We start from the raw sequence: 23793 nt of genomic DNA, 5'->3' as shown, positions 1-23793 counted from the left end.
TGATCACACTCATGAATGAATCTATTCTAATGGCACCTCCCCCTCCAGCAGCCCCTTCTGAGCATAAATACTGGCATCTGAACAAAGCTGACTGGTTTGAATAACTTCCTTTCTGACTTTCCTTGGGAAATTTACTGTCTCATGTGGTGATGCTTCTGTCTGCCAAATGCATAGCAGAGGCTATTCTTGTGGAAATGGAAGCATTTATTCCCTTTTCCTCCAAAACGAACTATCCTCCAATCCATGGTTCAACCATTCCTGTTCTGAGGCTATTCAGACAAGGGATCAGGAATATTGGGCTTGGAAAAACTCTCCTTCCTCTGGCTCTCATTCAACTTTTGTCACTTCCCTTAATCTCAGTAAGCAGGCGAAGCATTCCTTTATTCAAAGAAAATGTGATAACCTCTCCTCATCATCCACTGATAGGTCTTTCTGGTCTTTAACTAAGGGTATCTGTAACAATCATTGTCGCTCTACCTTCCCTTCACTTTTCGGCTCTGACGATACTATAGCTGTCTCTCTCGTAGACAAAGAAACTCTCTTTGGTTCTCATTTCTCTTCTAACTCCTCCTTGGATGACTCTAACATTCCTTCACCCCCTGATGCTCCTCTTACCAATCCTATGCCTCTTTCCACAATCTCTCTTTGGAATGTCTGAAAAGCAAATCTTTCTCTGGACAAAAGCAAGGCAATTGATAGTGATGGCATCCATCCCCATGTACTGAAAGGGTGTGCTTCTGTCCTTGCACCTGTGCTTACTCATCAGTTCCATTTCTGTTTAAAAACCAAAATGTTTCCTTCTTGGAAGCATGAATTGACGCATCCCATCTTTAAGAAGGCCGACTGTTCTGACCCCTCTACTATAATCCTATTGCTTTGACATACATCATTTCCAAAGTCTTTGAATCCCTCCTCAACCCTTATATCCTTAAACACCTCAAAAATCACAGTCTTCTCTCTGATCACCAGTATGGCTTCCATAAGACGAGATCCACTGATGATATTCTCTCCTATCTTACTTATGTCTGGTCGTCATCCCTGAAAGATTTTGAAGTCATATGTAGTTGCCCTTGACATATCTTAGGCTTTTGACAGGGTGTGGCAATGGGGTCTCACCTCTAAGCCTCCCTCAGTCTGCTCCTTTTCATGTAGCTTCCTTTCCAGCCAATCTATCTCTGTGGTTGTTGATGGATCAGCTTCCCCCTTTTCTCCATTAACAGTGGTGTACCTCAAGGTTCTGTCTTGTCCCCTACACTTTTTCTCCTTTTTTCAACAATTTCCTCTCCTCCATAAATAATCCAATGCACTCATACGCTGATGACTAAACACTGCATTCGCCTACATCCTTCAGTTCTGCTCCCTCTTCTTTCACTCAATCCGCATCTTGTCTTGACACAGCTTCTTCAATAAACTATGACTTGGACAGGATATCTCAGTGGGGTACACAAAATCTCGTTGTTTAACGGCTCTAAGACAATTTCTGCCCATCTCTGTTGAAAACTCCTCACAAGTGTCATCTTTCCTTTCACAGTTCTGTAATTCCACCTCTGTACTCAATCAACATAAATGATATTACTGTAACATCCACCTTTTCTTGGAAACCCCACATTACAGGAATAGCTAAGTCTGTCTCTAAGAAATTGGGTGTCCTATTTAGAAGTCGAAACTTCCCTTCTAAACGGGTGTTCCGTTTATATAAGGGATTGATTTGGCCTTGTATTGAGTACTGCTCTCACATTTGGGGTGGTTCTAGCTCTGTATGTTTACTTGACAGTGTTGGGTCGAAAGTGATCTGACTTATAAACAGTCCTAGGCTAACTTCCAAACATGACAACCTTGACCTACACTGCAATGTTGGTTCACTTTCTCTCCTCTATATATATTACTTTGGTTTTTGCTCCCAAGAGATAGTTGCATGTGTGCCCCCACCACTAGTTAGACCATGCAATACTCAGCAAGCTACTTGATTATTGTGTGGCCATCAGCAACTCAAGGGCGGGCCGTTCTGATACCTACTTCTTTTCCTAGACATTGAAACTTCTAAACTCTCTACCTTCTCATATTTTTTCCAATAACAATGACCTAGCACACTTCAAAAGATAGGTCTTTCTTTTCCTCCAAAATTCATAAATACTTTCTCTTGTCTTTTCTCTTTTCATTTCACAATTCTCTCAGTATTTCAATTAAGGCCCGGCCTTGATGTGGACTTCAATCTGTGACTAGAGCCTTTAACATACAGAAAAAAAAAGAGCATGAAAAAATACATAATCATCCATGTCTGCCGTTAACCACGTGGTGATGCAGCGCCAGCAAAGATGAAGAAACGGTCTAATTCATATCCACACAATGCACTGAAACCAAAGCCCCACAAATCATTCTGTGGTTTACTCTGATTGTTTCATGTGCCCTGGTTCAGCCCACTGACAGCACATTGTTCCATCTTTAGTCAGTTCTCCAATTCACACTTTCCCTTGCATGTATCAAATCTTCCTGCAAGATTTGGCCCTAAACCTTCAAAGTGTCTTTCACTCTGTCATCCTATCTCCTCCTTGATTTTCCTCTTTCCCTTCTTCCTCCACTTCTGACATGTCTATGCTTTTAGTCATCCCTAACCACTTATCTTCTCCATATATTCAATCATTTCAGCACATCCTCTAAAGCTCTGTCATGCATACCCAACTTACTGCCACACCTCACTCTTATCCAATCTTTTCATATTTGATAAACCCTCCTCACACCACATACTGTCCTCAAACATTTCATTTTCAACACATATACCCTCTTTACATTTTTGCCCTAAGCACACAAGAAAAAATCTAAATTTCTTTACAAATAAAATCCAAGTTCAGTAAAAATCCCTAGCATCTAATAATCTATCCCAGAGCATAAAATTTTACGAAAATTCCTTACCCTTTCTTCTTTTTCTGAAGGATCCATAAGCATATAGCACTTTTCATCCACTACAAAAAAAGCATATGTAAGACATACAGGCACTTTCTTCATGAAAGTGGGAATGGGTTCACGTTCTTCCAAAGTATGTACAGTTACACGTCCATCTTCCTCTACTGTTACATCAGGACGATGGAAATGACGAAGTGCTGCCACAGAAGCTAGGTTACACGCATCACCCAAATTGCCAGCGTGATTCAGGACCTGGAAAAATTAATATCGATTCAAGACTCTTTCGCAATACTTTTTCATACATGATAGCAATTTCCTGCATAAGCAAGACAGTACCAGGAACAGACGAAGAAAGGCCACATCCGCTCACATCAATTCTCTAGCTGTCATGTGTAATGCACCTAAACCACAGCTCCCTATCCACAACCAGGCCCCACAGACCTTTCCATGGTTTACTCTAAACCCTTCAAATGCTCTGGCTCAGTCCATTTACAGAACATCGACCCCAGTATAACACATCTTTCTTTCCAATTCATTCTATCCCATGCAAGCCTTTCACCCTCCTGCATGTTCAGGCCCCAATCGCTCAAAATCTTTTTCACTCCATTGCTCCATCTTCAATTTGGTCTTCTCATTCTCTTTGTCAACCTATCCTCGCTCATTCTCCCCAGATGTCCAAACCATTTCAGCACACACTCTTCTGCTCTCTCAACCATACTCTTTCTATTACTACACATCTCTCTTACCCTTTCATTACTAATACGATGAAACCAACTCCCATCACAATTATCTTCAAACATCCACTATCCTTCACACAGTCCATGCCTCACATCCATATAATGTTGCTGGGACTACTATACCTTCAAACATACCCATTCTTGCCCTCCTCAATAATGTTCCCTCTTTCCACACACTCTTCAGCACTCCCAGAAACTTTGCCCAGTCACCCAACCTAAGACTAACTTCAACTTCCATGGTTCCATCCCACTCCCAGATATCTAAAACACCTTACTTCCTCCAACTTTTATCCAATCAAACTCACATCCCATCTAGCCCATCCCTCAACTCTAATAAGCCTGATACCTTAATTTTATCATTCACTTTCAACTTTCTCCTTTTACACACTTCAAAAATCTTCTGCAGTTTCTCACTCAACTCTGCCACCAGTGTTGTATCATCACTAAACAACTGACTAACTTCCCAAGCCTTCTCATCTCCACAAACTGCAAACTCACCCCTATCTCCAAGACTCTCACATTTACCTCACTCACCACCCCATCCATATACAAAATGAACAACAATGATGAAATCATACCCCACTACCATTGACCATCCTCAACTTGGAACCGTTCACTCTCCTTTCTTCCTACTCATACACACACCTTACACCCTTGATAAAAACTTCTCACTGCTTCAAGCATCTTTCCTCCCACACCGTATATCCGTAAAACCTTTCACAAGCATCTCTATCTACTCTACCATATGCATTTCCCATATCCATAAATTTTTTTTTTTTTTTTTTGCTTTGTCGCTGTCTCCCGCGTTTGCGAGGTAGCACAAGGAAACAGACGAAAGAAATGGCACAACCCACCCCCATACACATGCCTTGATTCAATCCACTGACAGCACGTCAACCCCGGTATACCACATCGCTCCAATTCACTCTATTCTTTGCCCTCCTTTCACCCTCCTGCATGTTCAGGCCCCGATCACACAAAATCTTTTTCACTCCATCTTTCCACCTCCAATTTGGTCTCCCTCTTCTCCTCGTTCCCTCCACCTCCGACACATATATCCTCTTGGTCAATCTTTCCTCACTCATTCTCTCCAAGTGACCAAACCATTTCAAAACACCCTCTTCTGCTCTCTCAACCACGCTCTTTTTATTTCCACACATCTCTCTTACCCTTACGTTACTTACTCGATCAAACCACCTCACACCACACATTGTCCTCAAACATCTCATTTCCAGCACATCCATCCTCCTGCGCACAACTCTATCCATAGTCCACGCCTCGCAACCATACAACATTGTTGGAACCACTATTCCTTCAAACATACCCATTTTTGCTTTCCGAGATAATGTTCTCGACTTCCACACATTCTTCAAGGCTCCCAGAATTTTCGCCCCCTCCCCCACCCTATGATCCACTTCCGCTTCCATGGTTCCATCCGCTGCCAGATCCACTCCCAGATATCTAAAACACTTCACTTCCTCCAGTTTTTCTCCATTCAAACTCACCTCCCAATTGAATTGACCCTCAACCCTACTGTACCTAATAACCTTGCTCTTATTCACATTTACTCTTAACTTTCTTCTTTCACACACTTTACCAAACTCAGTCACCAGCTTCTGCAGTTTCTCACATGAATCAGCCACCAGCGTTGTATCATCAGCGAACAACAACTGACTCACTTCCCAAGCTCTCTCATCCCCAACAGACTTCATACTTGCCCCTCTTTCCAAAACTCTTGCATTCACCTCCCTAACAACCCCATCCATAAACAAATTAAACAACCATGGAGACATCACACACCCCTGCCGCAAACCTACATTCACTGAGAACCAATCACTTTCCTCTCTTCCTACACGTACACATGCCTTACATCCTCGATAAAAACTTTTCACTGCTTCTAACAACTTGCCTCCCACACCATATATTCTTAATACCTTCCACAGAGCATCTCTATCAACTCTATCATATGCCTTCTCCAGATCCATAAATGCTACATACAAATCCATTTGCTTTTCTAAGTATTTCTCACATACATGTGACATATAAATCCATCCTTTTTCTATGTATCCCTCACACTCATTCTGTACAGCAAACACCTGGACCAAACATCCTCTATCATTTCTGAAGCCACACTGCTCCTCCCCAATCTGATGCTCTGTATGTGTCTTCATCCCACACAATTTAACAGGCACACTCACCAAAGTTATTCCTCTGTAGTTTGAACCCTCATCTTTAACCCCTTTGCCTTTAAACAATGGCAATATGCATTTAATCCGCCAATCCTCAGGCACCTCACCATGATCCAGTCATACAATGAAAATCTTTACTAACCAATCAAAACACCATCAAACCCTTTCTTAATAAATTCAACTGCAATATCATCCATTCTAGCTGCCTTGCCACATTTTATCTTATGCAAGATTTTCACCAACTCTTCTCTCTTTACCAAACCATTCTCCACAACTCTTTCATTTCACATACCAACCCAACCCAAACAACCTACATCTGCCACTCTATCATCAAACACATTCAACACTCCTTCAAAACACTCACTCCATCTATTCCTCACTTTACTGTTATCAGTCATTACTTTCCCTTTTGACCCCTTCATCGATGTTCCCATTTGTTCTCTTGTCTTTCGCACATTATTTACCTGATACTTGCTCATCCCAGCTCTCATTTGCCTTATTTTACAACCCCTGTACCATCCTCTTTCACTAGCAACTTTACTTCTTCATCCTAAAACTCACTACCCTTTCTAATCTGCCTACCTCCCACCTTTCACATGCCAGCTCTGCTTCCCTAAATACTTCCCATTCCTCACCCACTCCCCTCACTTCATTTACTCTCACCTTTTGCCACTCCACAATCAATCTCTCCTGGTATTTCTTCACACAAGTCTCTTTTCTAAGCTTACTTACTCTCATCAGTCTCTTCTCACCAACATTCTCTCCCCTTTTTTGAAAACCTCCACAGATCTTCACCCTCATCTCCACAAGAAAGTGATCAGACATCCCACCAGCTGCCCCTCTCAGAACATTTACATCCAAGTCTCTCTTAAACACCTACCAATTCATATGTAATCCAATTATGCTACCCATATATGTATAGATGGGTATGCCCCTCTTTTTAAACCAGATATTCCCAATCACTGGTCCTTTTTCAGCACACAACTCAAAAAGTCATTCACCCTTTCCAATCATAGCACTGAACATCCCAAGCTCCCGATTATTTCCTCAACTTCCCAATCACATTTAAATGACCCTTCACTAATACTCAGTCTCTTACATTAAAACTGCTGACATACTCGCTCAGCTGCTCCCAAAACACTTGCCTCTTATGATCTTTCTTCTCATGGTCAGGTGCATAAGCACGTACAAACACTCATCTCTCACCATCTACTTTCAATAAATACTTTTTCAGATGTACTTTTTTAAAAGCTCTCAAAAGATACTGTCTACATATTATTATTATTTTTTATTATACTTTGTCGCTGTCTCCCGCGTTTGCGAGGTAGCGCAAGGAAACAGACGAAAGAAATGGCCCAACCCCCCCCCATACACATGTATATACATACGTCCACACACGCAAATATACATACCTACACAGCTTTCCATGGTTTACCCCAGTCGCTTCACATGCCTTGATTCACTCCACTGACAGCACATCAACCCCGGTATACCACCTCGCTCCAATTCACTCTATTCCTTGCCCTCCTTTCACCCTCCTGCATGATCAGGCCCCGATCACACAAAATCTTTTTCACTCCATCTTTCCACCTCCAATTTGGTCTCCCTCTTCTCCTCGTTCCCTCCACCTCCGACACATATATCCTCTTGGTCAATCTTTCCTCACTCATTCTCTCCATGTGCCCAAACCACTTCAAAACACCCTCTTCTGCTCTCTCAACCACGCTCTTTTTATTTCCACACATCTCTCTTAACCTTACGTTACTCAATCGATCAAACCACCTCACACCACACATTGTCCTCAAACATCTCATTTCCAGCACATCCATCCTCCTGCGCACAACTCTATCCATAGCCCACGCCTCGCAACCATACAACATTGTTGGAACCACTATTCCTTCAAACATACCCATTTTTGCTTTCCGAGATAATGTTCTCGACTTCCACACATTCTTCAAGGCCCCCAGAATTTTCGTCCCCTCCCCCACCCTATGATCCACTTCCTCTTCCATGGTTCCATCCGCTGCCAGATCCACTCCCAGATATCTAAAACACTTCACTTCCTCCAGTTTTTCTCCATTCAAACTCACCTCCCAATTGACTTGACCCTCAACCCTACTGTACCTAATAACCTTGCTCTTATTCACATTTACTCTTAACTTTCTTCTTCCACACACTTTACCAAACTCAGTCACCAGCTTCTGCAGTTTCTCACATGAATCAGCCACCAGCGTTGTATCATCAGCGAACAACAACTGACTCACTTCCCAAGCTCTCTCATCCCCAACAGACTTCATACTTGCCCCTCTTTCCAAAACTCTTGCATTTACCTCCCTAACAACCCCATCCATAAACAAATTAAACAACCATGGAGACATCACACACCCCTGCCGCAAACCTACATTCACTGAGAACCAATCACTTTCCTCTCTTCCTACACGTACACATGCCTTACATCCTCGATAAAAACTTTTCACTGCTTCTAACAACTTTCCTCCCACACCATATATTCTTAATACCTTCCACAGAGCATCTCTATCAACTCTATCATATGCCTTCTCCAGATCCATAAATGCTACATACAAATCCATTTGCTTTTCTAAGTATTTCTCACATACATTCTTCAAAGCAAACACCTGATCCACACATCCTCTACCACTTCTGAAACCACACTGCTCTTCCCCGATCTGATGCTCTGTACATGCCTTCACCCTCTCAATCAATACCCTCCCATATAATTTACCAGGAATACTCAACAAACTTATACCTCTGTAATTTGAGCACTCACTCTTATCCCCTTTGCCTTTGTACAATGGCACTATGCACGCATTCCGCCAATCCTCAGGCACCTCACCATGAGTCATACATACATTAAATAACCTTACCAACCAGTCCACAATACAGTCACCCCCTTTTTTAATAAATTCCACTGCAATACCATCCAAACCTGCTGCCTTGCCGGCTTTCATCTTCCGCAAAGCTTTCACTACCTCTTCTCTGTTTACCAAATAATTTTCCCTAACCCTCTCACTTTGCACACCACCTCGACCAAAACACCCTACATATTGTACTTATCAAAAAGATGCCACCTCCCCATACCCAGAATGGTGGCTTATGCATTCTTCTTCTCACAGCCCTCTTCTTGCTTAAACTAACCACTCCTCAGCTTACACTTCACTCTGGGCTTCCCCTTTCCTCTCTTCCTGTTGATATATAGTCAACTGGTCATTTTTTTGTCCATCAATATTTTCCAGTTGATCACATCCTCTTATCGTTTAACTCTTTTCACAACTCCTTTTTTTATAACACATCTCAATCCTGCCTCTACCACTGCTCTGCACTGCCTCTATCCACTGCTAAATCCACTATCAGATATCTAAAACACTTCACTTCTTCCAGTTTTTCTCCATTCAAACTTACATCCTAATTAACTTGTCCATCAACCCTACTGAACTTAATAACCTTGCCCTTATTCACATTTACTCTCAACTTTCTCCTTTCACACACTTTACCAAACTCAGTCACCAACCTTTGCAGTTTTTCACCCGAATCAGCCACCAGTGCTGTATCATCAGCAAACAACTACTGACTCACTTCCCAAGCTCTCTCATCCACAGCAGACTGCATACTTGCCCCCATGGGGACATCATGCATCCCTGCCACAAACCGACATTCACTGGGAACCAATCACTTTCCTCTCTTCCTACTTGTACACATGCCTTAAAACCTTGGTAAATCTTTTCACTGCCTCTAGCAACTTACCTCCTACACCACATACTCTTAAAAACCTTCCACAAAGCATCTGTATCAACCCTATCACATGCCTTCTCCAGATCCATATATGCTACATACAAATCCATCTGTTTTTCTAAGTATTTCTCACACATATCCTTCAAAGCAAACACATAATCCACACATCCTCTGCCATTTCTGAAAGCACACTGCTCTTCCATAATATGATGCTCTGTACAATACCCTCCAATACGATTTCCCAGGAATACTCAACAAACTTATGCCTCTGGAATTTGAACACTCACCTTTATCCCCTTTGCCTTTGTACAATGGCACTATGCATGCATTCCACCAATCCTCATGAACTTCACCATGATCCATTGAATATCCTTACCAACCAATCAATAACACAGTCATCCCCTTTATTTATAAATTCCACTGCAATACCATCCAAACCCGCCACCTTGCTGGCTTTCATCTTCCGCAAGGCTTTCACTACTGCTTCTCTGTTTACCAAACCAATCTCTCTGACCCTCTCTCTTCGCAAACTACCTCGGCCAAAACCCCTATATCTGCCACTATATCATCAAACACATTCAACAAACCTTCAAAATACTCACTCCATCTCTTCTAACTTCATCACTACTTGTTATTAACTCTCCATTTGCCCCTTCACTTATGTTCCCATTTGTTTTTGTCTTACGCACCTCATTTACGTTCTTCCAAAAGATCTTTTTATTCTTCCTAAAATTTAATGATGCTGTCTCATCCCAAATCTTATTTGCCCTCTTTTTCACCTCTTGCACCTTTCTCTTGACCTCTTGCTGCTTTCTTTTATACATCTCCCAGTCATTTGCACTACTTCCCTACAAGAATCATCCAAATGCCTCTCTCTTCTCTTTCACTAACAATCTTACTTCTTCATCCCACCACTCACTACCCTTTCTAACCTGCCCATCTCCCACCTTCCTCATGCCACATCCATCTTTTGCACAAGCCATCACTGCTTCCCAAAATGCATCCCATTCCTCCCCTACTACCCTCATGTCATTTACCCTCACCTTTTGCCATTCTAAATCTCTCCTAGCATCCTCACACAAGTCTCCTTTCCAAGCTCACTTACTCTCACCACTCTCTTCTCCCCAACATTCTCTCTTCTTTCCTGAAAACCTTCACAAATCTTCACCTTTGCCTCCACTTGATAGTGATCAGACATCCCTCTAGCTGCCCTTCTCAGCACATTAACCTTAAAAAGTCTCTCTTTTACATGCCTACCAATTAAGATGTAATCCAACATCGCCCTTTGACCATCTCTCCTGCTCACATACCTATACTTATGCATATCTCTCTTTTTTAACCAGGTATTCTCAATCATCAGTCCTTTTTCAGCACGCAAAGCACCAGCTCTTCACCATTTCCATCTAAAACACTGAACAACTCATGTACACCAATTATACCCTCGACTGCCACATTACTCACCTTTGCATTCAAACCACCCATCACTATAACCTGATCTCGTGCATCAAAGCTGCTAACACACTCACACAGTTGCTCCCAAAACACTTGCCTCTCATGAGCTTTCTTCTCATGACCAGGTGCATAGGCACCAATAATCACCCATCTCTCTCCATCCAATTTCAGTATTACCCACATCAATCTAGAGTATACTTTCTTACACTCAAGCACACTCCCACAAATCCTGCTTCAGGAGTAGTGCTACTCCTTCCTTTGATCTTATCCTCTCACCAATCCCTGACTTTACTTCCACGACATTCGCAAACCACTCTTCCCCTTTACTCTTGAGCTTCTCTTCACTCACGAGCCAGAACATTCTGGTTTCTTTCCTCAAACATATTACCTATCTCTCCATTTTCCTCCACTTGGTTACATCCATACACATTCAGACACCCCAATCTGAGCCTTCAAGGAGGATAAGTACTCCCTGCTTGACTACTCCTGTTTCCCCTTTTAGAAATTTTACATACAAGGGGATAGGGGAGAGAGATTTCTTCCCACATATCCCCTGCGCGTCGTAAAAGGCGACTAAAAGGGGAGGGAGCGAGGGGCTGGAAATCCTCCCCTCCAGTTTTTACTTTTCTAAAAGAAGGAACAAAGAAGGGGGCCAATTGAGGATTTTTCCCTCTTAGGCTCAGACCTGTGTTCTTAATGCTACCTTGCTAATGCGGGAAAAGGCGAATATGTATATATAAAAAAAATTCATATCTATTTATTCATCATACATAACTGCTCCTTCCTGCGTCAGCAAGATAGTGCCAAGAAAGGGATGAAGAATGGCCCATCCACTCATATACACACACATATACATAAACGCCCACATATGCATATTTACATATATTTTTTTTTTTTTTTTATACCTCGTCGCTGTCTCCCGCGGTTGCGAGGTAGCGCAAGGAAACAGACGAAAGAAATGGCCCAACCCCCCCCATACACATGTACATACACACGTCCACACACGCAAATATACATACCTACACAGCTTTCCATGGTTTACCCCGGACGCTTCACATGCCTTGATTCAATCCACTGACAGCACGTCAACCCCTGTATACCACATTGCTCCAATTCACTCTATTCCTTGCCCTCCTTTCACCCTCCTGCATGTTCAGGCCCCGATCACACAAAATCCTTTTCACTCCATCTTTCCACCTCCAATTTGGTCTCCCTCTTCTCCTCGTTCCCTCCACCTCCGACACATATATCCTCTTGGTCAATCTTTCCTCACTCATTCTCTCCATGTGCCCAAACCATTTCAAAACACCCTCTTCTGCTCTCTCAACCACGCTCTTTTTATTTCCACACATCTCTCTTACCCTTACGTTACTTACTCGATCAAACCACCTCACACCACACATTGTCCTCAAACATCTCATTTCCAGCACATCCATCCTCCTGCGCACAACTCTATCCATAGCCCACGCCTCGCAACCATACAACATTGTTGGAACCACTATTCCTTCAAACATACCCATTTTTGCTTTCCGAGATAATGTTCTCGACTTCCACACATTTTTCAAGGCTCCCAAAATTTTCGCCCCCTCCCCCACCCTATCCCCCACCCCCATCCACTCCCAGATATCTAAAACACTTCACTTCCTCCAGTTTTTCTCCATTCAAACTCACCTCCCAATTGACTTGACCCTCAACCCTACTGTACCTAATAACCTTGCTCTTATTCACATTTACTCTTAACTTTCTTCTTCCACACACTTTACCAAACTCCGTCACCAGCTTCTGCAGTTTCTCACATGAATCCGCCACCAGCGCTGTATCATCAGCAAACAACAACTGACTCACTTCCCAAGCTCTCTCATCCCCAACAGACTTCATACTTGCCCCTCTTTCCAAAACTCTTGCATTTACCTCCCTAACAACCCCATCCATAAAGAAATTAAACAACCATGGAGACATCACACACCCCTGCCGCAAACCTACATTCACTGAGAACCAATCACTTTCCTCTCTTCCTACACGTACACATGCCTTACATCCTCGATAAAAACTTTTCACTGCTTCTAACAACTTGCCTCCCACACCATATATTCTTAATACCTTCCACAGAGCATCTCTATCAACTCTATCATATGCCTTCTCCAGATCCATAAATGCTACATACAAATCCATTTGCTTTTCTAAGTATTTCTCACATACATTCTTCAAAGCAAACACCTGATCCACACATCCTCTACCACTTCTGAAACCACACTGCTCTTCCCCAATCTGATGCTCTGTACCTGCCTTCACCCTCTCAATCAATACCCTCCCATATAATTTACCAGGAATACTCAACAAACTTATACCTCTGTAATTTGAGCACTCACTCTTATCCCCTTTGCCTTTGTACAATGGCACTATGCACGCATTCCGCCAATCCTCAGGCACCTCACCATGAGTCATACATACATTAAATAACCTTACCAACCAGTCAACAATACAGTCACCCCCTTTTTTAATAAATTCCACTGCAATACCATCCAAACCTGCTGCCTTGCCGGCTTTCATCTTCCGCAAAGCTTTTACTACCTCTTCTCTGTTTACCAAATCATTTTCTCTAACCCTCTCACTTTGCACACCACCTCGACCCAAACACCCTATATCTGCCACTCTGTCATCAGACACATTCAACAAACCTTCAAAATACTCATTCCATCTCCTTCTCACATCACCACTACTTGTTATCACCTCCCCATTTGCGCTCTTCACTGAAGTTCCCATTTGCTCCCTTGTCTTACGCACCCTATTTACCTCCTTCCAGAACATCTTTTTATTCTCCCTAAAATTTAATGATACTCTCTCACCCCAACTCTCATTTGCCCTTTTTTTCACCTCTTGCACCTTTCTCTTGACCTCCTGTCTCTTTCTTTTATACTTCTCCCACTCAATTGCATTTTTTCCCTGCAAAAATCGTCCAAATGCCTCTCTCTTCTCTTTCACTAACACTCTTACTTCTTCATCCCACCACTCACTACCCTTTCTAAACAGCCCACCTCCCACTCTTCTCATGCCACAAGCATCTTTTGCGCAATCCATCACTGATTCCCTAAATACATCCCATTCCTCCCCCACTCCCCTGGATGTTTTGGCTCTGAGTGAAACGAAGCTCAAGGGTAAAGGGGAAGAGTGGTTTGGAAATGTCTGGGGAGTGAAGTCAGGGGTTAGTGAGAGGACAAGAGCAAGGGAAGGAGTAGCAATACTCCTGAAACAGGAGTTGTGGGAGTATGTGATAGAATGTAAGAAAGTAAATTCTCGATTAATATGGGTAAAATTGAAAGTTGATGGAGAGAGGTGGGTGATTATTGGTGCATATGCACCTGGGCATGAGAAGAAAGATCATGAGAGGCAAGTGTTTTGGGAGCAGCTAAATGAGTGTGTTAGCGGTTTTGATGCACGAGACCGGGTTATAGTGATGGGTGATTTGAATGCAAAGGTGAGTAATGTGGCAGTTGAGGGAATAATTGGTGTGCATGGGGTGTTCAGTGTTGTAAATGGAAATGGTGAGGAGCTTGTAGATTTATGTGCTGAAAAAGGACTGATGATTGGGAATACCTGGTTTAAAAAGCGAGATATACATAAGTATACTTATGTAAGTAGGAGAGATGGCCAGAGAGCGTTATTGGATTACGTGTTAATTGACAGGCGTGCGAAAGAGAGACTTTTGGATGTCAATGTGCTGAGAGGGGCAACTGGAGGGATGTCTGATCATTATCTTGTGGAGGCTAAGGTGAAGATTAGTATGGGTTTTCAGAAAAGAAGAGAGAATGTTGGGGTGAAGAAGGTGGTGAGAGTAAGTGAGCTTGGGAAGGAGACCTGTGTGAGGAAGTATCAGGAGAGACTGTGTACAGAATGGAAAAAGGTGAGAACAATTTACATATATATATATATATATATATATGTATATTTGCGTGTGTGGACGTATGTATATACATGTGTATGGGGGGGGGGGGGGTTTGGGCCATTTCTTTCGTCTGTTTCCTTGCGCTACCTCGCAAACGCGGGAGACAGCGACAAAGTATAATAAAAAAAAAAAAAATATATATATATATATATATATATTGTTGTTAGGGAGGTAAATGCAAGAGTTTTGGAAAGAGGGGCAAGTATGAAGTCTGTTGGGGATGAGAGAGCTTGGGAAGTGAGTCATTTGTTGTTCGCTGATGATACAGCGCTGGTGGCTGATTCATGTGAGAAACTGCAGAAGCTGGTGACTGAGTTTGGTAAAGTGTGTGGAAGAAGAAAGTTAAGAGTAAATGTGAATAAGAGCAAGGTTATTAGGTACAGTAGGGTTGAGGGTCAAGTCAATTGGGAGGTGAGTTTGAATGGAGAAAAACTGGAGGAAGTGAAGTGTTTTAGATATCTGGGAGTGGATCTGGCAGCGGATGGAACCATGGAAGCGGAAGTGGATCATAGGGTGGGGGAGGGGGCGAAAATTCTGGGGGCCTTGAAGAATGTGTGGAAGTCGAGAACATTATCTCGGAAAGCAAAAATGGGTATGTTTGAAGGAATAGTGGTTCCAACAATGTTGTATGGTTGCGAGGCGTGGGCTATGGATAGAGTTGTGCGCAGGAGGATGGATGTGCTGGAAATGAGATGTTTGAGGACAATGTGTGGTGTGAGGTGGTGTGATCGAGTGAGTAACGTAAGGGTAAGAGAGATGTGTGGAAATAAAAAGAGTGTGGTTGAGAGAGCAGAAGAGGGTGTTTTGAAGTGGTTTGGGCACATGGAGAGGATGAGTGAGGAAAGATTGACCAAGAGGATATATGTGTCGGAGGTGGAGGGAACAAGGAGGAGAGGGAGACCAAATTGGAGGTGGAAAGATGGAGTGAAAAAGATTTTGTGTGATCGGGGCCTGAACATGCAGGAGGGTGAAAGGAGGGCAAGGAATAGAGTGAATTGGAGCGATGTGGTATACCGGGGTTGACGTGCTGTCAGTGGATTGAATCAAGGCATGTGAAGCGTCTGGGGTAAACCATGGAAAGCTGTGTAGGTATGTATATTTGCGTGTGTGGACGTATGTATATACATGTGTATGGGGGGGGGTTGGGCCATTTCTTTCGTCTGTTTCCTTGCGCTACCTCGCAAACGCGGGAGACAGCGACAAAGTATAATAAAAAATAATAATATAATAATATATATATACATATCAACATATACATTTATGTACATACACATACACAGACATTACATACATACACATGTACATATTCATAACTGCTTGCCTTCAACCACTCCTGTCTTTATCCTGTCCCACAGGAAAACAGCATCGCTATCCTCTACTTCAGCAAGGAAGTACCTGGAATACAGACGAAAAGGCCACATTCGTTCACACTCAGTCTCTAGCTGTCATGTGTAATGCAGCAATACCACAGCTCCCTATCCACATCCAGGCCCTACAAACATTTCCATAGTTTACCCCAGATGCTTCACATGCCCTGGTTCAGTCCAATAATAGTATGTCGACCCAGTATACAACATCATTCCAATTCATTATATTCCTTGCGTGCCTCTTACCCTCTTGTATGTTCAGGCCCCCATCGCTCGAAATTTTTTCACTCCATTTTTCCACCTCCAACTGGGTCTCCCACTTCTCCTCATTCCCTCCATAAATGACACATATATCCTCTTTGTCAATCTTTCCTCACTCATTCTCTCCATATGACCAAACCACTACAACACACCCTCTTCTTCTCTCTCTCAACCACACTCTTTTTATTTCCACACATCTCTTTTACCCTTTCATTGCTTACTCAATCAAACCACCTCACACCACATACTGTCCTCAAACATTTCATTTCCAACACATCCATCCTCCTCCATACAACCCTATCCATAGTCTATGCCTTGCAACCATATAATATTGTTGGAACTACTATTCCTTTAAACATACCCATTTTGCTCTCCAAGCTAATGTTCTCTCCTTCCACACATTCTTCAACGCTCCCAGAACCTATGCCCCCTCCCCCACCCTGTGACTCACTTCCACTTCCATGATTCCATTTGCCGCTAAGTCCACCCCCAGATATCTAAATACTTCACTTCCTCTAATTTTTCTCCATTCAAACTTACATCCCAATTTACTTGTCCCTCAACCCTACTGAACCTAATATCTTTGCTCTTATTCACATTTATTCTCAACTTTCTCCTTTCACACACTTTCCCAAACTCTGCCACCAACTTCTGCAGTTTCTCACTCAAATCAGCTACCAGAGCTGTATCGTCAGCAAACAACTGACTCACTTCCCGGTCCCTCCCATCCCCAACAGACTGCATACTTGCCCCTTTCTCTAAAATTCTTGCATTTATCTCCCTAACCACCCCATCCATAAACAAAATAAGCAACCATGGGGACATCACACACCCCTGCTGCAGACCAACCTTCAATGGGAACCAATCACTCTCCTCTCTTCCTACTCATACACATGCCTTACATCCTTGGTAAAAGCTTTTCACTTCTTCAAGCAGCTTACCTCCCACACCATATACTCTTATGACCTTCCACAAAGCATCTCTATCAACCCTATCATATGCCTTCTCCAGACCCATAAATGCTACATACAAATCCATCTGTTTTTCTAAGTATTTCTCACACACACATTCTTCAAAGCAAACACCTGATCCACACATCCTCTACTGCTTCTGAAACCACATTGCTCCTCCCCAATCTGGTGCTCTGTACATGCCTTCACCCTCTCAATCAATATCCTCCCATACAATTTCCCAGGAATATGCAACAAACTCTTGCCCAATACCTCCGAGAATTCCCATCATGGGGTCGGCCAGAGTAAAAGGGTGTCCACTTGTCCATATCCTTACATGCCTCACATGCATACACCATTCCAAACCTTCTTCCCAATATATATCTCTTCCTCCAGTGCTTTTCCATTATATTTCTCCATGTTACAGGTGATCTTCCTCTCATCAACCCCTACAATCATACTATCATACTCTTCTGAAAAATCTCCTACACAAAATCATTCACTAGACTAACAGATAATTTGTGCCACTCCAAACTTGTAAGAAGCCAGAGGGCTGACAGTTGATTTCTACTGAAAAAAATCTTAGCTCTTTACCTAGTATACTTTGCTACAATTTATTTGGATTTCCCATCATTATGTCTAGGCCCTCTCATGTGAAGACACTGAATTCCAGTTGAATAACAGTGAACAATACTGAAAAAACAAAGAATTCTTAAGTAGTACTGCACTTCAAAATTCCACATGGGAGATTTAACCTTGAGTTCCTCGCAAAAAATAATAAACTTTGGTGTTATTACAGCTATGAATCCATTTAACTTTATTGCAAATACTGTATATTAGTAACTGATGACTGAACTTACCGTAACATCTACTCGAAGCTGCCAGACACTCTCCTCAGCCATGATACACAGTGACTCAAGATCAAGACAACGTGACTCTTTAATATTTCGATCTAGAATTTGCTGGAGTTCATCAACAAGATCATTTCCTCGTCCAGGCTCAAAATGTGGTGCAGCCATTGGTGACAAATGAACAGAGATTGAAATTTTGCCTTCATGTGGTCGAGATGGCCTCGGTTCAACTACTTCGCAAGTTACCTGTAATAATGCATGAGATGAAGGGTGAAACAGTTCCATTGCATGAGCATATATAAACTTTCATGATTAATAATCTTACGTATGAGGAGCATAAAATCTAATGCCAAATTATGAATACTTTTAACCACACACACTGCATCCACTGAATTAAGCCAGTTGTGCCATACATTTCCATTCAAAGGTTAACTAAACTTTATAAAAGCTGAGTCTGTATCAAAGTCCACCACTGATTTTCCTATTACAAATCAATGTACCTCAAGCTAAACCTCCAGCACACTCAATTTACTTGTGCAAGGTGTTCTTCTTCCTCTCTGGTATTCTGCCTGCAGGCAGGTCCAGCTTGATGGATCTAACTTGCACCAAACTTTTCTATCATCAGCCTTCACTTCACATCATCGTCACTTTTCCATCCTTTAAGTCATCTAGCATAGATTTACCCTTCCTTGCTAATGGCCCTTTGCATCTTCCCTCTATCACATGTATCACGCAGATTTATTCCTGACAATATATGTCCTATCCAGCTCTTTTACCTATGTTCTATTACTTGCCCTTTTGCCTTTGTTCTATTACTTTAAGTATTCTCTTTCCCTCTTGCAATTCACCTAAAGATCCTCCTATCCTTTTATGTTCTCTCATGTGTCATAGAAGGCAACTAAAGAGAGTGGGAGCGGGAGCTAGAAACCCTCTCCTCCTTGTATTTTAACTTTCTTGAAGGGGAAACAGAAGGAGTCATGCGGGGAGTGCTCATTCTCCTCGAAGGCTCAGATTGGGGTGTCTAAATGTGTGTAGATGTAACCAAGATGAGAAAAATGGAGAGATAGGCAGTATGTTTGAGAAAAGGAACATGGATATTTTGGCTCTGAGTGAAACGAAGCTCAAGGATAAAGGGGAAGACTGGTTTGGAAACGTCTTGGGAATAAAGTCAGGGGTTGGTGAGAGGACAAGAGCAAAGGAAGGAGTAGCACTACTCCTGAAGCAGTTGTGGAGTACATTATAGAGTGCAAGAAAGTAAACTCTAGATTGATACAGGTAAAACTGAAAGTAGATGGAGAGAGATGGGTGATTATTGGTGCCTATGCACCTGGTCATGAGAAGAAAACTCATGAGAGGCAAGTGTTTTGGGAGAAGCTGAGTGTGTGTGTTAGTAGCTTTGATGCACGAGACCAGGTTATAGTGATGGGTGATTTGAATGCATAGGTGAATACTGTGGCAGTTGAGGGTATAACTGGTGTACATGAGGTGTTCAGTGTTGTAAATGGAAATGGTGAATAGCTTGTAGATTTGTATACTGAAAAAGGAATGGTGACTGGGAATACCTGGTTTAAAAAGAGAGATATACATAAGTATACATAAATAAGTAGGACAGATGGCCAGAGAGCATTATTGGATTCTGTGTGGCGGCTGGAGGGATGTCTGATCATTATCTTGTGGAGGCGAAGGTGAAGATTTGTAGAGGTTTTTTAGAAAAGAAGAGAGAATGTTGGGGTGAAGAGAATGGTGAGAGGAAGTGAGCTTGGAAAGGAGACTTGTGTGAGAGATTGAGTGTAGAATGGCAAAAGGTGAGAGCAAATGACGTAAGGGGAGTGGGGAAGGAATGGGATGTATTTAGGGAAGCAGTGATGGCTTGCACAAAAGATGCTTGTGGCATGAGAAACGTAGGAGGTTGGCAGATTAGAAAGGGTAGTGAGTGGTGGGATGAAGAAGTAAGAATATTAGAGAAGGGGAAGAGAGAGGCATTTGGACAATTTTTGCAAGGAAGTAGTGCAAATGACTGGGAAATGTATAAAAGAAAGCAGCAAGAGGTGAAAAAGAGGGCAAATGAGAATTGGGGTGAGAGAGTATCATTAAATTAAAGGGAGAATAAAAAGATGTTTTGGAAGGAGGTAAATGACATGCGTAAGACAAGAGAACAAATGGGAACATCGATGAAGGAGGCTAATGGGGAGGTGATAACAAGTAATGTTGAAGTGAGAAAGAGATGAAGTGAGTATTTTGAAGGTTTGTTAAATGTGTTTGATGACTGAGTGGCAGATATAGGGTGTTTTGGTCAAGTTGGTGTGCAAAGTGGGGGGGGGTTAGGGAGAAGGGTTTGGTAAACAGAGAAGAGGAAGTGAGAGCTTTGCGGAAAATGAGAGCTGGCAAAGTGACAGGATTGCATGGTATTGAAGTGGAATTTATAAAAAAAAAAAAAAAAGGGTGACTGCGTTGTTGATTGGCTGGGAAGGATATTCAATGAATGTATGGTTCATTGTGAAGTTCCTGAGGATTGGCGGAATGCATGCATAATGCCACTGTACAAAGGCAAAGGGGATAAAGGTGAATGTTCAAATTAGAGGTATAAGTTTGTTGAGTATTCCTGGGAAATTATATGGGAGGGTATTGATTGAGAAGGTAAAGGCATATACAGAGCACCAGACTGGGGAAGAGAAATGAGCTTTCAGAGGAGTTAGAGGATGGGTGGATCAGGTGTTTGCTTTGAGGAATGTATGTGAGAAATACTTAGAAGAACAGATGGATCTGTATGTAGCATTCATGGATCTGGAGAAGGCATATGATAGGGTTGATAAAGATGCTCTGTGGAAGGTATTAAAAGTATATGGTGTGGGAGGTGAGTTGCTAGAAGCAGTGAAAAGTTTTTACCAAGGATGTAAGGCATGTGTTTGAGTAGGAAGAGAGGAAAGTGATTGGTTTCCAGTGAATGTTGGTTTGCAGCAGGGGAATGTGATGTCTCCATGGTTGTTCAATTTGTTTATGAACAGGGTGGTGAGGGAGGTGAATGCAAGCACTTTGGAGAGAAGGGCAAGAATGCAGTCTGTGTGGATGAGAGGGCTTGGGAAGTGAGTCAGTTGTTGTTTGCTGATGATACAGCACTGGTGGCTGATTCAGGTGAAAAACTGCAGAAGTTGGTGAATGAGTTTGATTAAAGTGCAAAAAAAGAAAGCTGAGAGTGAATGTGAATAAGAGCAAGGTTACTAGGTTCAGTAGGGTTGAGGGACAAGTTAACTGGGAGGTAAGTCTGAATGGAGAAAAACTGGAGAAAGTGAAGAGTTTTAGATATCTGGGAGTGGATTCAGCAGCAGATGGAGCCATGGAAGCGGAAGTGAGTCACAGGGTGGGGGAGGGGGCGAAGGTTCTGGGAGCGTTGAAGAATGTGTGGAAGGAGAAAACGTTACCTTGGAGAGCAAAAATTGGTATGTTTGAAGGAATGGTGGTTCCAACAATGTTGTATGGTTGTGAGCCATGGGCTATAGATAAGGTTATGCAAAGGATGGTGGATGTGTTGGAAATGAAATGTTTGAGGACAATATGTGGTGTTAGGTGGTTTAATTGCATAAGTAGTGGAAGGGTAAGAGAGATGTGTGGTAATAAAAAGAAGTGGTTGAGAGAGCAGAAGAGGGTGTGTTGAAATGGTTTGGTAGCATGGAGAGCATGAGTGAAGAAAGATTGACAAAGAGGATATATGTGTCAGAGGTGGAGGGAACAAGGAGAAGCGGAAGACCAAATTGGGGGTGGAAGGATGGAGTGAAAAAGATTTTGAGCAATCAGGCCTGAACATAAAGGAGGGCAAAAGGCGTAGAAGGAACAGAGTGAATCGGAACAATGTGGTTTCCTGGAGTGGACGTGCTGTCAATGGATTGGACCAGGGCATGTGAAGCATCTTGGGTAAACCATGGAAAGTTTTGTGACACATGACAGCTAGTGAGTGAGAGTGGACAAATGTGGCCTTTTTGTCTTTTCCTAGTGCTACCTTGCGCCTCCGGAGGGGTCTATTCATGTGTGGTGGGTTGGCAACAGGAACGGTTGAAGGCAGCAAGTATGAATATGTAGATGTGTATATATGTATATGGCTGTGTACGTATATGTCTGTATGAATTGAAATGTATATGTATGTATATGTGTGTGTGTGGGAATTCATGTATATACATGCATATGTGGGTGGGTTGGGCCATTCTTTTGTCTGTTTCCTTGCATTACCTTGCTAATACGGGAGACGTTGATTAAGTACAATAGATAAAATAAATATGCTTTCAAGATCCATGTTTCTGCACTATATAGAAGTATACTCCACATTAACACATTTGCACAATTATTATCTTATTATACTTTGTCGCTGTCTCCCGCATTTGCGAGGTAGCGCAAGGAAACAGACGAAAGAAATGGCCCAACCCCCCCCATACACATGTATATACATACGTCCACACACGCAAATATACATACCTACACAGCTTTCCATGGCTTACCCCAGACGCTTCACATGCCTTGATTTAATCCACTGACAGCACGTCAACCCCGGTATACCACATCGCTCCAATTCACTCTATTCCTTGCCCTCCTTTCACCCTCCTGCATGTTCAGGCCCCGATCACACAAAATCTTTTTCACTCCATCTTTCCACCTCCAATTTGGTCTCCCTCTTCTCCTTGTTCCCTCCACCTCCGACACATATATCCTCTTGGTCAATCTTTCCTCACTCATCCTCTCCATGTGCCCAAACCACTTCAAAACACCCTCTTCTGCTCTCTCAACCACGCTCTTTTTATTTCCACACATCTCTCTTACCCTTACGTTACTCACTCGATCAAACCACCTCACACCACACATTGTCCTCAAACATCTCATTTCCAGCACATCCATCCTCCTGCGCACAACTCTATCCGCCCACGCCTCGCAACCATACAACATTGTTGGAACCACTATTCCTTCAAACATACCCATTTTTGCTTTCCGAGATAATGTTCTCGACTTCCACACATTCTTCAAGGCCCCCAGAATTTTCGTCCCCTCCCCCACCCTATGATCCACTTCCGCTTCCATGGTTCCATCCGCTGCCAGATCCACTCCCAGATATCTAAAACACTTCACTTCCTCCAGTTTTTCTCCATTCAAACTCACCTCCCAATTGACTTGACCCTCAACCCTACTGTACCTAATAACCTTGCTCTTATTCACATTTACTCTTAACTTTCTTCTTCCACACACTTTACCAAACTCAGTCACCAGCTTCTGCAGTTTCTCACATGAATCAGCCACCAGCGCTGTATCATCAGCAAACAACAACTGACTCACTTCCCAAGCTCTCTCATCCCCAACAGACTTCATACTTGCCCCTCTTTCCAAAACTCTTGCATTTACCTCCCTAACAACC

General features: G+C 42.6%; 1 protein-coding gene across 3 annotated transcripts in view; it reads right to left on the bottom strand.

Annotated features, from left to right (window-relative positions):
• LOC139747584 (exosome complex component RRP45-like) overlaps window positions 1-23793 on the bottom strand; it is a 137093-nt gene that overhangs the window by 33843 nt on the left and 79457 nt on the right. For all 3 annotated transcript variants that reach the window (XM_071660022.1, XM_071660021.1, XM_071660020.1), the window contains exons 3-4: window positions 18411-18647; window positions 2911-3153 (exon numbers count right to left, since the gene is read on the bottom strand). In XM_071660022.1, coding sequence (XP_071516123.1) covers window positions 2911-3153; window positions 18411-18647 — 480 coding nt within the window. The remainder of the gene's footprint in view (window positions 1-2910; window positions 3154-18410; window positions 18648-23793) is intronic.

This window comes from Panulirus ornatus, chromosome 69, assembly GCF_036320965.1.
Source record: "Panulirus ornatus isolate Po-2019 chromosome 69, ASM3632096v1, whole genome shotgun sequence".
Lineage (NCBI taxonomy): Eukaryota > Metazoa > Arthropoda > Malacostraca > Decapoda > Palinuridae > Panulirus > Panulirus ornatus.
This window is presented reverse-complemented; position numbering and strand designations above follow the sequence as displayed.